The sequence below is a fragment of the Centrocercus urophasianus genome, unplaced genomic scaffold (genome assembly GCF_019232065.1).
Source record: "Centrocercus urophasianus isolate 14NV4802_14NV808 unplaced genomic scaffold, USGS_Curo_1.0 seq_12, whole genome shotgun sequence".
NCBI lineage: Eukaryota > Metazoa > Chordata > Aves > Galliformes > Phasianidae > Centrocercus > Centrocercus urophasianus.
In genome coordinates, this window is record NW_024884364.1 from 43,483,067 (window position 1) to 43,499,013 (window position 15,947).

General features: G+C 40.4%; 1 protein-coding gene across 1 annotated transcript in view; it reads left to right on the plus strand.

Moving 5' to 3' along the window:
- Positions 1–15,947, plus strand: part of MAP3K15 (mitogen-activated protein kinase kinase kinase 15) — a 77,394-nt gene that overhangs the window by 58,522 nt on the left and 2,925 nt on the right. Inside the window, exons 17-28 of the mRNA XM_042810797.1 lie at positions 1,552–1,682; positions 1,967–2,072; positions 4,914–5,071; positions 7,530–7,713; positions 9,860–10,037; positions 10,725–10,899; positions 12,049–12,234; positions 12,760–12,865; positions 13,680–13,890; positions 14,756–14,868; positions 15,036–15,133; positions 15,248–15,324. Coding sequence (XP_042666731.1) covers positions 1,552–1,682; positions 1,967–2,072; positions 4,914–5,071; positions 7,530–7,713; positions 9,860–10,037; positions 10,725–10,899; positions 12,049–12,234; positions 12,760–12,865; positions 13,680–13,890; positions 14,756–14,868; positions 15,036–15,133; positions 15,248–15,324 — 1,723 coding nt within the window. The remainder of the gene's footprint in view (positions 1–1,551; positions 1,683–1,966; positions 2,073–4,913; positions 5,072–7,529; positions 7,714–9,859; positions 10,038–10,724; positions 10,900–12,048; positions 12,235–12,759; positions 12,866–13,679; positions 13,891–14,755; positions 14,869–15,035; positions 15,134–15,247; positions 15,325–15,947) is intronic.

Consider the following 15,947-nt stretch of genomic DNA (forward strand, 5'->3'; position numbering starts at 1 on the left):
TCCTGTAGTAATTATAAATGTAGAGAAAATCAGGGAAAAACTATGTAGTATTTGGTGTCAAGTTCTCACATGTTATAAATCAGTAGAGATAAAGCTCTGATCTCCTTTTTAGCTTGAGCAGCTAAATAACTGGAGCTTTTAAGATAGCTTCTGTTGAGTGGTGATACAGTTTGAGCAAACTGAATATGAAAAACCTGCTGCTTTCAAACAGTGCTTTTCCTTGACAAATCAAAGACAGAATTGGTCTGCTTCTATTGCTCATAAATTACAGTTTTGTTCCTCTAACCTTTTCCATATTTAAGTCTCTCTCTTCTCCTACTCTAGGTTACACTCCCATCTCCCTTTTGTACATGGCAATAGAAGTCAGGATGAGCGTTGTCTGTTTTGTAACTTGCAAAACTAAAACAGAAAGAAGAAAAATCGGGTTTTCTATGGAAAATCCAGACACAAACGTTCACAGATTAAATAAATGTATCTGGGGCGTTAAAGATTGGGAAGATTTTTATTTTGAATTCTGGCGACCTTCTGATCAAAGAGCCTTAATTTTTACTTTTTTCTGTTGTTCTGTGTTTAGCTGAGACAATGATATGTGTGACATGCTGATATAATGAATTTAAATCAACACTTCCACTTGTTTTCCTACACTTGTTAAAAGCATCAGCTGCTGCTGCTTACCTGCCTTTTTTTCCCCTATTCTTATTTGCACAGTGGAGTGTGCTATGATTAGTTGCTAATGCCAGGGTGTTATTGAACCAATTCTGTTATTTTTTAACTCTGCAACTAGTGTTAAAAAGAGACCAGCTGTTCAGATTATGCAAGATTCTTTGACCAAACTTTGTTTTAGAAGGCTGTTGATGTAGGCTACAAATCCCTTTAACTGTCTGGCATTAAACAGAATGACTGCACCTTGTTTATTATGAACAGAAAAAGACTGTCTTTATTTTGGCTTGTGATTAGAGAATTTGTATAATTTAAAAAAAAGATTAGACATATTGAAGGCAGGGAAATTGTAGATGACTGACCTCTTTCGCTGAACATCCATTAGTTTGTTTCTTTAAGATTTTTCCATCTTTTCCTTTGGAATTTCCAGGACTAAATCCCACATTTGCAAGGAAATAGTTTTTTGTTTCCTGTTTTTTTCTCCTTTTTTCTCTGAAGTAAATCAGCTTATTTGCTTGTGCATCTGGTTTACAAAGTACAGTATATTACATAATACAGTGTCATCTGTTGTGGTCTTTATGTCATGAAGGGCTAAATGTTGTGAGTCCTTATCTTAACTTGTTAGACTGTAGTGAGGGAGATACATATAGCCCTATTATAACATTTGTTCTTGTCGTGGAGATGGAAGCAGAGCTGGCAAAAAAGAAATGACCCATCAGGAGCAGTGAGAAATGAGTTGCTTTGACTGAACTAGGAATAATTTGGTTTAATTCTAAGTGCTGCATTTCTCCTGTGTTAGGATATTGTGCAAAAGGTTAATCTGGCCTTAAATATTTAATATTAATCTTGGGATTTTGTTATCTTGACGTGCTTTCTTCTTAAATCACATAGGCAGCCTCTCAGCTCTTCTGAGGTCTAAGTGGGGGCCAATGAAAGAACCCACAATTAAATTTTACACCAAGCAGATTCTGGAAGGCCTTAAGTATCTCCATGAGAACCAGATTGTACACAGAGATATAAAGGTAAATTTTTCCTCTAGTGTTCTTGTGTCATTTGCTTTTCATTTTATTTACTTCAGTTAGTTTTACTCTAACCTGAATTTTTAATAAAATTTCATGGAAACTTAAAAATAAAGGAAGGAATACAACAATCCCTTGATGCTTCTGGAGAATTCGTTTGTAGAAATGTATATTACAAAGATAACCACAAATTTGTATAATACAACTTATATTGAGGCTGGGATTTAGCATCTGCACTTACCTGTTTTCTCCTTTCCATCCCATGCCTTCTCTCATCAAAACTACAGGGGGATAACGTGTTGGTGAACACCTATAGTGGCGTGGTAAAGATATCTGATTTTGGTACTTCCAAACGGCTGGCAGGAATCAATCCGTGCACTGAAACGTTTACGGGTAAGACCAAATGAACAGACGTTTTTAAGGGTATTGTTAATATAGATTTTTCGTTGTCATCTAGGGCTAGACCCATGATAGGTTTAGATGTAGAGCCAAGAGGCTCTTCAGATTGATGGGGAAAACGGGATTAGGTTTCTTTTATTCTCTGCAAAACTCTTATAAGTTCATTTCTAGCACAAAGTAGTAAAAACGTGCAGCATTTGGGGAAAGCATTTAATGAACAACAGCTGAAACTTCAGACTGTAAAATGGCAATATGGTGGCATAATTACTCAATTATTTTATCAATGGAAAAAATAGGTATGTTTTCCTTTGTTGTTTGACCATGTGCATAGACTGATAGCACAGATCGCAAGTCTCACATTGGCCTGCAATTTAAGTATGGAAAAGGGTCCATAGTCATCAGTCATGTGGAACACGGAAGACATAACCTATGTTTAAAGGTTTCCCATGACCTGGTGATGACTTTACATTTCCTCCTCTCTTAGAAACTAGGCAGTGACCACAAAATCATCTTCTTTGTTCTCTTGTGTGTTTGCTGTCCTGCTCGTGCCTTAGAAGTATAATTTACCATGACTAGAAATGTTTTACTTAAGTTCTCAGTTTGGATTTAAAATCAGTAGGAAGGGAGCGATTGCCTGGAAGGGCTTAACAATTCTCTTGCTATTTGTTTTGCTTCTTAACTCAGTACATAAACTGCAGATTTTAGGCGTTATGCAATACAATCAGGTGATTCAAGGGTCAGGCTTCTAGTGGCTTAAACATTATATCCATCCATTCAAGACTCTCAGCCTGAGGGCAAAGCTGTGGCTTGAACTGTAGTTCCACAATAGTTTAATGAATGTACTAATATCCAATGCCTTTATCTTCACCAGATATCCTCTATTTTATTTTTCATAGCTTTACCACAGTGTAGGTTCGTTACATTCTTAATCAGAAAAATGATTTAAAGATACTGTAAAAGACCTGGTAGAAATCTGTGTGGAAAAAAGTATTGTAGTGGTTGAAACACAGAGAATGTTTATAGATTTCCTTTGCTGACGTGGACTGACTTCTTGTAAAGCCCTCTTGTCAGTTGTCTGACAGTATATGATTGGAGACCAGTGATTCCAGGTTGACCATCATTATTCCATTTTTGTACTGTATTTTTTTCTCAGTTTTATAGCTAGTTATTACACTCAGACTGTCTGCAAGCAAACTTCAGGGGCATCCAGTTTTATCTCTTAACAGCCAACTGCAGGGTCTTATTTTGTCGATGTTCTAACTTGAGAAGTTTTAGTGGATTTTTCTTTTCATCTTTTTGGTAACCCTGGTTGTCAGAAATTTCAAACGCATCAAGAAGACTTCATTGAATTGCAACATATGATGAGCTCCTTGATTTTTGTAGTCACAGTGTAACAATTTTATCTTGATTGCAGTCTCAATTGCCTTTATGTAAAACTTCAGATGAAAAAGAAAATTCTTTATCAACTTACATTTGCCAAACCACTTGTATAACCTAACTTTTTGAAATTCCCAGTCACTATAGTGTGCAGAACCAATACTTCTTTTTGGTTATTCCTTGGTGGTACTGTTACAATTCCATTATTTTTACAGGACTTTATTCTTTGTTTAAAACAAAACAAAACAAACAAACAAACAAAAAAACAAAAACAAAAACAAACATCACTTTCATCTGCTTGCTAGGTTATTCTGTTTCCAAAAAAAAAAAAGAAAGGGCAACAAAATACCTGAGCAGGATAATGGCTTTGACACACTGTTAATAGAGGTTTTTTTTATTTGGGATGTTACGTTATTTACCCTGTGTAATTTTCACACCTTCTCATTACCATTACAGGTGTTTCTTGCAGATGTTGGATTACTTTTTAAGCTACTGTTAAGTCCTTGTTGGTTGATTCTTGATGGTTTAATCTTGTTAAATCTTGCTTTGATTTGGACTCCTGCTTTGAAATGGAGAAGTGTTCCCAGGAACAGATAATCTGAAAGGAAAAACAGATTGCTCCTACATTGAAATAGAGATTTGAGAACTGTCAGTATGAAAAGAACTATTAAAGAAAAAATTTCTAATAGTTATTATCCTAAAAATATCTATCATTTAGTTTGTGTATTACAATGAATCTTAGTCTGCTAATGGTGAAGGACTGACGAAAATATGTTGTGACAAAGAAGTATGCTTGTCCCTTCTGCTTGCTTGGTTCCTTCACTTCCCTACTTGTAACACCTGTACCCACCAAACCATTTTGCTTTGCACTCTCAGCACTCCTCTTCTACTTTGCGGTCTAGAACTGTATTTTTTCCCCATGAGCTTCTTCTAGCTTTCTTCTCACTACCAGTAGACATCTTACCCTTTAGAATCTCATCTTCAGATCTTCTGTCTTTATCAGCAGAGGCATTTTGGCCTCTCCTTGAACTGCTCATTTCTTTGTTACAGGTGCTGTCCTTCACCCATGTTCTCATTATTCAAGTAAACATGAAAAATCGTTCTCATTAACAATATCTGTTACTGATGTTTTTCATGACCTCCTGTCTGCATAATCTTTACAATTTAGTGCCTGCAAAAAATATTTCATGTGATTTCATGTTCTAGGGAAGCATTTTGATTGTTGAGTATATTTTTAGCAGTTTAAAGCCTTGTATAAGAAAGAGGAAAGAGTTTATAGGAAAGATCCTGAAATGTAACTTTCTGTCTACTTCTCACTGCCAGTACTGGAAATCAAATCTTTTGGCTGTATGGGCTGCATTTGTCAATTTTTGTTGGGTCGTTTAGTGGTGTGTTTATTCTATTTAGTAAAAATGAAGAATATGCACAAAACTTGACAAAACCTTTTGTCCTGACCAGGCACGTTGCAGTACATGGCTCCAGAAATCATTGACAAGGGACCACGAGGATATGGTGCACCAGCTGATATCTGGTCGCTAGGCTGTACCATGATTGAAATGGCAACAGGAAAGCCTCCATTTCATGAGCTAGGAGAGCCTCAAGCAGCAATGTTTAAAGTAAGTACATGGATTTTTACTATCTACTTGATGAATTTTCGAATTCTAATTTAATTTTTAAAATACGAATTCAGTTGGTAGTAACCTCTTGTTATATGGATTATTTTGTGCAAAGCCACAGTCCCATCTGTATTCTTAATTCTGACTGAAGTACTCTCTTCTGCTCGAAGTTATACTGCTCTAGTGAGCAGTAATTTATTTTTGTGCTGGTAATAGATCATGACTCAGAGCAGAAACCTCAGAAATGAGTAAAAATATATGAAAACTAATATTCTCTGCCTTCTGTATTCTTCTGCTCTTGATTTCCCTATTGGCAACCAGAGTCTCCATGATGACAGCAAATTTCTTAGTGCTCCTATAAGTCTTATTTTTTTTTAAGCCTTCCTCCAAGAGGATGTTTGCCTTCTCTTTCAAAGGCTCAGTCTTTGCAAGATAATAAGAAGGTATTGTAGAGGAGGGAGTCCAGAGCTTCTGGTATGTACTGAGGGACCCCTGCATCCTAAATCCTCTCAATCAAAGCTACCTCCTTGGTGAATTGTTGTCTCTAGTACTTCATTTTTTTTAAATTTTTTTTTTTAAAGCGTATCTGTACGTTAGTGGTGGGTTGATGGTTGGACTTGAGGTTTTTTCCAAACTTAATGATTCTGTGATTTGACACCTATGTGAATAAACACTTGAAAATGCTCCAGAAAGTTTTGATAATAAATGTGCTTGAAAAACTCTAAAATGAATACTGTTAAATGGCTTCTTCTGGTATGTTGTTGAAAGTCACAATGTGAGCATTGGTGTAATTCTTACTGCAGCCATGTCAAAATAAAAAATAATTGTCAGTACGTGTAGTGAACTGGGCTGCAATTCACCATGCTTCATACTAGGCTTGTGAGTTGTCCCATGCCCCACAGCTAAAAGGCAAAGAAAAAGGTGGCTATGGTTTTTGATATTGTTTCAACTGTACAATGGACTGTCCTGGCTTTTGTTTAGTGTTGTGGGCTATAACCCTGCACTATGGTGCCATCAGCTTGTGACGCTGTCCCAGTTAAGCCAGCTGGGTGAGCCTGTCTCCAAGGGCACTCCAAGGAGTGGGCTGACCATGAGTTGGGCATTCTGAGAGGAGTGGTCACAGCCCAGTGAGCTGTTGGCTGTCGTCTCTATGCCTAAAGCAGAAGTGATTGGTGATATGGCATTGCCATATTGGTACTTATAAAGAACTGTCCAGGGTTACAAATCAGATAAATATGCTTCAACAGAATAGGTTGGTGTTTTGATATTGTATCTCCCCAATGGGAGACAACATAAATACATTGTGATTACATTTTGATTTATTTATTAAATACGTTGATGTAATTGCAGAGGTTAGCAAGTTGCATACACTAAAATAAAGTTGCCTTCGATTTTTGCTCAATGCTGAGGTTTGAACGTGTTTAGCATACTGATTTGGAAGGCATAATGCATTATTAGCATTTTATCTTCTGCACTGTCATTCAAACACAGGCACCACTGCTCAGCACTTATAGCTTCAGCTTTTTTGAAGACTTATTGCTGCTGTTAAGTGCGTAATGGTGCCAAAGTATGTTAATGCAGCTCTATAATGAGATTATTTAAATAACTATTCATTTTATCAAGCTGCTGTCACCTGCTTAGCTGCTGGGCTACCATCATCCCTTGTGTCACTGTCTTTCTGCTTGGTCACCAGAGCATGTTGTGTATAATGGTGCTGAGTCTGCAAGGCAGGCACACATTACACAGCTCTGATGTCAAGATGTTTAATGCCAGATCAGCATTGAAGAGTAAGAGGGCAGTGAATTAGATGGAACAATCACAAGGGAGCAACTTGAAGTAGTGCATTTGTCATTACTTAAATTTTGGGGGGACCATCTCAGCAAACCTTTGGCCATCAGTTTTTCAGTTCCCTGACACTGAAAGGCTATGGAAGACATCTGACCCGAGTGCTGGGAGTGGTGAGAAAGTCAAGGTCATGAGCATTGGTGCAAGGAAACTTGGCAGCAGTAGGAACAGAACAGGTGCAGGCCCCAGGCAGTGAAGCAGTCGTTGGAGGAGGAAGTCATTCCCGATCCTGAGCACTAATGTGCTGCAGGATGTCAGCTGCTGAGAGAGATGGGGTGCACTACCCCAGGAGGGATTTGTGGTAGTATGAGAAACAGCATTTGAAGCCCTTGGGATGATGTCCAGATCTTGAGACTGTCTGAAGGTAGGTGTTTGGACACATCTTTACCTTGATGTCTGTGTAGCACAGTGGGTATTCAAGCCACATTTGCAGTGCAGTAAAACAGGATCAGAACCTCCCTGTTGCTTCACTGCTTTGCGTTGGCATCTAGTTTGCTGCTTTTCCACTTCGAAGGTATCATCTGTGAGAGTGTGCCGGCTCAAGCTAAGAAAACTTTGGCCTATGCTCTCCTTGCCACCTGATTAAAATAATTTGTTTGTGTTTTACTTGCAGGTTGGGATGTTTAAGATTCATCCTGAAATTCCAGAATCGTTATCTGCTGAAGCAAAAGCCTTTATTTTGCTTTGTTTTGAACCTGATCCCTGTAAGCGTGCTACAGCGTCTGATTTGCTCAGAGATTCTTTCCTGAAACAAGTCAACAAGGGCAAGAAAAGCAGAATCGCATTCAAGCCTTCAGGTATCAGCCAAATGCAGGTCAACATCGTTAGTAAGGCTTATGTAAAAGATTGGGGTCATTAAGCACTTCCTTTTACTTGTGCCAAGAAATCAGCAGGAACTCAACAGCTGAAAGTATGTCTTATTTGTAATTAGACATGTTTAAATTTAACAATTTCCTCAAAATATGATGTCTTGCTTATTTTGTGTACTGCGTAATTACCTCCCAACCAAATTCTACCTTCTCCCACAAATAAATTACCAATTTATAAGAAGTTTAAATTAAAAAAATGATGTTCTGTAAAGACTCCAAAGCTGTTCTGCATTTTAGATTCATAGTTCTGTACAGCTCAGAGATCTGGGCTTCATAGAGCTGGTCCTTGGCACCTGGAAATGGGTCTGTCAGGTGTCTCTGTTGACATTTGGTCAGCGTTGTCCAACCTGATACAGAACTTGAAAATTTGGCTCTGTTTGCTGAAGGGGGTTGTTTAGATTTATCCACCTAGTGTGCTTCCTCCTTCTTCCCCAGTGTATCAGCCATGTTCTCAGTGAGAAGAGAAACAACTGTAAGTATAGACTTATCAAATAAATTAGTGTTTGAGGGAACTACCCATTTAAAAAAATAAGAAAATCCAGTGATCTTACTTCTTGTGTCTGCACATAGACATGCTCAGGTTTCCGGTGCAAACTGAATTGCTTCTCTTTTTGATCATTTTTCCCCATGGCAGAGAACTTTTGAAAGAAGAGGAATGGAATTCTAAAGGGGGCATGAGGAAGATCTAGAAATTAATTTATTACCTCTGGCTGAGCTGTTTTCAGAAAGGAAATGGGCATCTCTGTCCTGAGAGGCAGTGGGAGAAGAGAATTGCAGTCCCTGAAGCCAGACTGGGTTAGCGGAGAGCTGGGCTCTGATGGTGGGGCTCTTTGGGATAACCCAAGGAGCTGCTGCTGCAGGAGAGAGCACTGAGAGCAGCAGGAAGCAAGCTCAGTGTTGGCCATGGCCATGAGCATAGCAGACAAATGATACAAACACTGCATCCTGTTTGAGAGGAGGAAAGGCAGCAGCTGCAACTGAATGTGTGCATGGCTGCCCTGGAGCCAGAGAGAGCTGTGTTGGCTGCAACAGCCATCTCTATGGGGAGCTGGGGGCATGAAGCAGGCCATGGCCCTGCAGCTGCAACAGTTCATTTCATCTTCTCACCTTTTCCCTCAGTACCCATTTCCTGTCTTTTCCCACGTCTTTCCATCCTATCTGTCTTTTTTTTTTTTTCCTTTCTGATAATAAAAGTATCTCACATCAGATCTCAGCCTTGTACCCCTGGGACAGCAACTTTCAATTTTCTGTGCTGCTGAGAAGCCTTGAGCTCATTCTCACAGTTTGACATACCTTGTTTCATCTCTGTGACTGTTTAACCTCAGCCATTTGAACATCTGTCATGCACTGTCATGCACTATGGAGGATATCAGAGCTGTCTGAAGAACTTCCAGCTTCCTTCCCCCCCTCTACCTCATTGCTCTCCCTTTCCTTCACCATCTGTAGTGACAAACACAGAAACTTTTGCGTTATTTTAGCTTCGTGCATGTGCAGACTCTGAGAGGCAGACTCTTTGGCTTTCCTATCACACAGATGCACAGTGGCAATCAGGATTACAGCAAGCTCTTTGTAGGTTACTTTTTTCTTCTTTCAAGATGAATTGGAATGGGACAAGAGTTTTCCTTTAGGCTGGACCTTAGAGAGGGAATCCTTACTGAGGGCAGAGGGAGATGCAGATGAGGATGATGCCGCGGGTGTTGGAGTGGGAGCAGAGAAATGGAGTCACAGAATCACTAAGGTTGAAAAAGACCTCTAAGATCATGTAAAAAAACCCATCACCATGATGCCCACCACGTCCCTCAGTGCCACAGAAGTTTCCCAATGAGGCAGGAGGGGCTGGGCTGGGGGGTGCTCCCTGCTGGGATCCAGCTATGTTGGTGATTGGCCCTGTGCATCCAAGACAGGCTCCTCAAACAGCTGTATGCCACTGGTAGCCCTTTGTGAGAACAGCAACACAGGGGAGTGCGCATCTGCATGCAAGAGTACCAAAATGGCATTCCTTTTTCTTCTTTTAAGCACTAAGAAGCTCTTCCTGCTTCTGTCTGCTTCATGTTCTGTGTTGTCTTGCTCACAGATTACAATCGGAACGCATCCCTCCCGCTGCCAATCCACGGAGAACAGGCTGGCAGCAGCAGCAGCGAGCACGGCTCTGTTTCTCCAGACTCTGATGTACAGCATGATGTGTTTTTTGAGAGGCCAAAGAGATCCATTTCGGAGATTCAGACAAGGCATCCCATTGCCCATTTATTGAGGTAAAATGGTTGCTTTTCATTTGACACTTGTGAGGGCTGTGTGGATTTAATTCATGTTTTATTCTATTTGGGGGCATTTATTTCACGTGATGACTAGTTAAGCAGGTGTGTGAAATAGTGAGGCAGTTTGCAGGCAAGATACCAGTTAATTGAAGCATTATTTAACTAATGAACAGTTATTCTTTCTCTTTTAAGATTCCGTGTATTTATGTACCTTTTTTCCCCAGTGAATAAATGTTGGTCTCCCATTGAGTGATTCAGCAGTAGATGAGCTGCCCCCTTCCAAGTACTCTCAAGAGAACATGAGAAAAGGGTAGCAGACAGCTTTGCTGATCAGAGAGCACAAACCAATGCTTTCAAATGAGTGTTCTATAGTACGGGGCCAGAAAACATAAACAGCAATCTCAGCCCAAAATTCTCAGCTTTCCTTCCCAAAACTGAGCCAGTGCTGGCCGATGATGGTGTCATTTCTCACTAGAGTGACATCAGTGTTGTGCCACCACTGAGGTTTTCATCAGCTGAGGATACGAGTCTTCCTCTCTCTCAATCGGTGTTTAGCAGTGTGATCAATGTCCTGCTATAGTTTAACTCACTTTTGCACCTACCAATTACCCCTGCTCCCTGCTGACAGAGCTGCCATGAGGGCAATTCTGAAGTCTCTTTTTTGTGGCCCTGTTGCTGATGCAGTGTGCCTGATGAGGGCCTGGCCCTGGAGGACAGAAGTTTCTCTCCTTCCAGTGAGGATAAGGATTGTGGTCTGTTCCTGCTACGGAAGGACAGCGAACGCCGGGCAATTCTATATAAAATTCTCAAGGAAGAACAGAATAAAGTTGCTTCAAATCTGCAGGACTGTATTGCACAGGTAATTTCATTTCAGCTCTTCTATTCCTGCTTCAAAAGGAGAATGACAAGCCAAGTAGCCAGCATAACTCCTTTCCTAAAAACTAATAAATGAAGATGCCAACAGCGGTAAATTGATAGGACTTTACATTTCTGCAGCCCAAATTCACAGTGACACTTGCATTTGATGGTGTGTGAACTTCAGGGGGTTGAGCTGTTCCTTCTGAATACCTTTGACTGTGTTTAACTTTTGCTGTAGTCTGAATGGGTACCAGACATCACCTTTTGTGTGCTTCTGGGCTCCTGCTCTTCGGGCACCTGTTGGTTGTTAGAGGACTGAGATTGGTGAGATGTGATTTTGGTGATTTTCTTTTCTTTTTTGGTTTTTTTTTTTTTTTTTTTTTAAGGGCAAAATTATGAAATAGTTCACAGCCTTAACAGAGTCTAAAATGCGTATGTGACATCTCAATCAGAAGTAACAACAGTTTTAAATATTTTCCAGGATAAAGAAGGATTATTTGGTAAAGCACATCCTACCTCAGTCCCCAGCTGTTCTGTAGCATTACTTTAATCATCTTTCAATTATTTCTGTAATACTTGCCCTTTTCCTTTTAATTACACAGGTGGCTGTTCTTACATGTACTGAAATTGCTTTAACTGTAGGGGGTATGGTCTGCAAATCAGAGAATGAACATTTGTGAGCTGTTGCTGTGTAATCGTAGAGCTTTTTCTGACTTAAAATAGGTGGGTGCATAAACATCATGATTCTATAATGTCTACGCAATTGCTTGGAAGTCTAGAGTTAGCTTATTGTAGGGACACATCTACGAACACTTGGGTCTCTTACCAGCTCACTCTGCTGCTTTTATGGAGGAAAGCTGCCCTCTACAGTATATTGGACAAATGTGTAAATATTATCTTGAACCTCTCTTTGTGACAGCCATGATAGCAGCAGGTGTGATTCATTTTCAGAAAATAGGAATTACTGATTAAAAAAAACATAGACAAAGGGAGAAAATCAAGACTTTGCAGAATCAAAAGTTCTGTGGTATCTGTGCTTAGGTATGAAACATACAGATGCAAACATATAAATTGTAACCTAGACACTAATACTACTAATTAGATACGACATTGGGATTTACTTGATAGGCTTTCATTATCTTTTCCCCAGAGCTCTGAAGAACTGCAGCTTTCAATGGCCCACATCAAGCAAATTATTGGGATTTTAAGGGACTTCATACACTCTCCTGAGCACAGAGTGATGGCTTCTACCATATCCAAATTGAAAATGGATCTGGACTTTGACAGCACTTCCATCAATCAGATTCATCTGGTGCTCTTTGGATTTCAGGATGCGGTGAGTTCCTTGCCTGGCTCAGAAGGAGAGGAATTCTTCTTGGACAGACCTCTCAGTGCAAGTGCTTGTTGCCTCCCACTCTTCCTCACCTCACCCCCTGTTCCTGTTCTTGCTGAACAGCCATCAGAAAAGCTGCAGAGGGGCACATGGAGCTGAAGCCCTAATGGGTTGTAGCCTCAGCTTCAGTGACTTGGGTGCTCCCATCCTGGCCATGAAGCTGAGCAGGGCTGAAGGGCTGCCTATGGGCTACCAGCAAGCTCTAAAGTTTGTTCTGCATCCTGCATTTGCTTTCTATTCACCTCCCATTGTATGGTACAGGGACATGAATGTCACAGTCTGGTTTGAGAGCTCTAGACTAAAACTGTCAAATTGGTTGTTTAGCCTTTCAAAAGTTGGGAGGGCTTTGGTGATTCTTACACTGAAAACTTCAACTTATTACTGAAAAACAAGATTTTGTTTCCTAAGATGCAAGTAAATATTGTTTGTTGCAACTTAACTTACTTTTACTTGCTCATATATCTGCAGGTTAACAAAGTGTTAAGAAATCATTTAATAAGGCCCCACTGGATGTTTGCAATGGACAATATAATTCGCCGTGCAGTCCAAGCAGCGGTCACCATTCTTATTCCAGGTAAAACAATCCAGTTGTTAACAAACCAACAGGAAAAGCTGATTGTGCATTTGTGTAGCAAATAGAACAGGTTTCAGTGTACTCCATCAGCATGTCATTACCCATATCCCCTGTGCTACTACATCAAAGGTATGGGATCAGAAAGAAGCATCGATTGTGAGGATTAATGCCACAGTTGCAGTACCAAAGCACACAATGGGTACCAGTGGTTCTACATCACCAATCTGGTCCAAAGATGAAGCTTAGTCCAAGCTGGACCATTTGTAGTCGGAAAGAAAATGACTTTATACATTTGAATAGACATTTAGATAATATCCAAATGGTTAATGTTGCTTGTCTGGTCTGGTTATGTGTTCTGGCAAATGACTGCTCAGCTCTGGAACTGGTGCAGTGGCAGTGCATTTACATGAGGAGAAATAGTCTTGGTCTGTAGATGGGTAGGTAGTGGGAACAAGCGCCACCATCACCAAAAGGGAGGAGGTTAAAAGATGGTCTGTCCAGGAGTAAGGCTTATCTGGAACTCTGAGCAGTTTTGTAACTCTGAAGTGCCAAACACCATTTCCAGTATGAGAATGTTCTGAACTTACTCATAGTGAGCCCTTTCAGTCCAAATGTGCTGTGGCACTCCTTTTAGCACTGATGTTGTAACATCCATGGTCCAGCTAATAAGGCTTTCCCTAGTCCTCTGTGCATCATGAAACAAGGCCTCAGCCTGAGCTGAGGCTCCTTCACCTGCAGTAGCAAAGAGCAAACTGCACTACCCCATGGAGATAAACCAGTCCAAATAAAATCTTACAATGTTTTGTTTTATCAGAACTTCGTGCTCACTTTGAGCCAGCATCAGAAACTGAGGGTGGCGACAAAGATTGCGATGAAGTGGAAGAGAGTTTCCGGCCCTCTGAACAAAATGGGACAGAGGACGCTGCAGTCACATCAGGAGTTAGCACCCTCAGTTCCGTGGTGTCACACGAGGCTCAGCAGCAGCTTAGCCTGGAATTGGGCAGACTGAAACAAGAGACCATAAGGTAACCCGTACACAACCATACACAAACACTATGTGTTTATTTCTAGGGCCTTTAAAAAGCTCTCAGACATGCTTCCTGCACTGACATGTACTTACCTGGTGACAAAGCACACCTGACAGCAACACAAATGGATTCAGAGGGCGCTGGCAGCACCACTATGACAACTCAACAGCTTTCAGTACAGCTTTCATTTCTGTCAATTCAATTTTTGTGTTGCAGTGTGTCCTGATGGATTTCTACCGTTAAGTAACGATGCCTGTGTAACATTGTTTGTTTCTTTCCTATTGCCTTAGATGTCACCTCACCTAGTAACACCATCAGAGATGTTCTTGCAAGTTTTATGAAAATGGGGCAGTAGATACCAGAGGGACAATGTTCCTTCTTTCTCCTGCAGGGGATGGCCAGAATAGCTCATGAGATGTGGCAGGCTCATTAATGAGTGTACGCAGAGCTCATCAAAGCCCCTTTCCTACTATATGAGTTATATTTGTATGTTGCTGCTGATACATCTTCTGTATGGATGCAAAGTAAATCACCACACCGTTACACTGCCTTGCAGTAAATTATAAAGAAAGATAGAAACTCTGCCCAGAGAAACTGCTGAACACCAGGAAAAGAATTTACATCATATTTACTAAATTCTGCTGTAAAGATGAGGGCCTTAAAGTGCTACCACCAAGCTGAGAGTCAGGCAACAAAAAAGGAATCTTTAGGATTAAGATTTTTAGGCCATAAAGATATGTTACTTAAGAGCATCAAGTATCCCTTGTGTCAAGTCCTGTGGCAGTTGTTAAAAACTCTGGTTTTTTTTAAGTTAGATTTATTCTCAGTATGGTGGCTGTTTATCTCTCTTGTATGCTAACAGGCTTTTGGAAAAACTCGTTCAGAAGGAGAAGGAGTATCAGACACTCTTACAACGATCTTTGGAGCAAAAAACACAGGAACTGCACTTGCTTCAATTAAGACTTAAACCTGGAGGTATGAGAAGATACTGAGTGAGTACTTTGACAGTATGTATGTCCAAGTTCATGGGTTTGGTTAAAGCGTGATTTGGATCTTGTATTTGAAGCTTAAATAGTTTCAAAACCACCACTTTTTTCCTAGTTTTGAGGTGTAATGACTTCTTACTATTTTTTCTGTTAAAGACTGGCAGTGGCCTGCATCAGCTTTAAAAGAGAATGCAGACCCAGAGCTCACAAACTGGCTGAAACAACAAGGGGCAGACCCGGATACCATTAGAAGGGTAAACATATGTACATACCTTTTTTTTTTTAAAAAAAAAAAAAGTCAGCCCTTATTAGCAATTGGGTTTCAAAGGAGGAATACTTATTTACTTAAGAACAAATTTCCCTTTCAGTTTGCTGAAGAGGATTATACACTGAGTACTGTCCTTAATGACATCACTAAGGATGATTTGCGATGCCTTCAACTGCGGTAAGGAACTACATCTTAGGTCACTGCTGAGAGCTTAATTAATAAGAAAGGGGGGGAGGGGTAGATGTTATGATATTCTTATAGGCCTATTAATTCACTCTGGTCTTCTGTTAACGTGTGAACACTGACTGTCACACTATAACAACATAACATAAACTGTACAGTAAGTTATAACATGCCCTCAAACTTTTTGTATTTACCATGACTGAGGACTGTTTCTCTGCCATTCAGCACCAAATGGTCATAAAGGCATGAGGAATTTACTTATTTTTTCTCCCTGTTTCATTGTCATTCTTAATCTATGGCTGATATGGAAGAAATTGTTTGGCCATAAGCTTGAACAGCCCCAGTTCCTTCACTCTCTCCTCCTATGGCACATTCTCCAAGCCCTTCACAAGCCTTGTTGCCCTTCTTTGGTCCTGCTCCAGCACCTCAATGTCCTTTCTGTACTCAGGTGCCCAAAACCGAACACAGTGCTTGAGGTGAGGCCTCACCAGTGCCGAGTACAGGGCCAGCAGAGTACAGCTTCCCTAGTCCTGCTCACCACACCACTCCTGATACAAGCCAGGATGCCATTGGCCTTCTTGGCCACCTGGGCACACTGCTGGCTCATATTCAGCCGA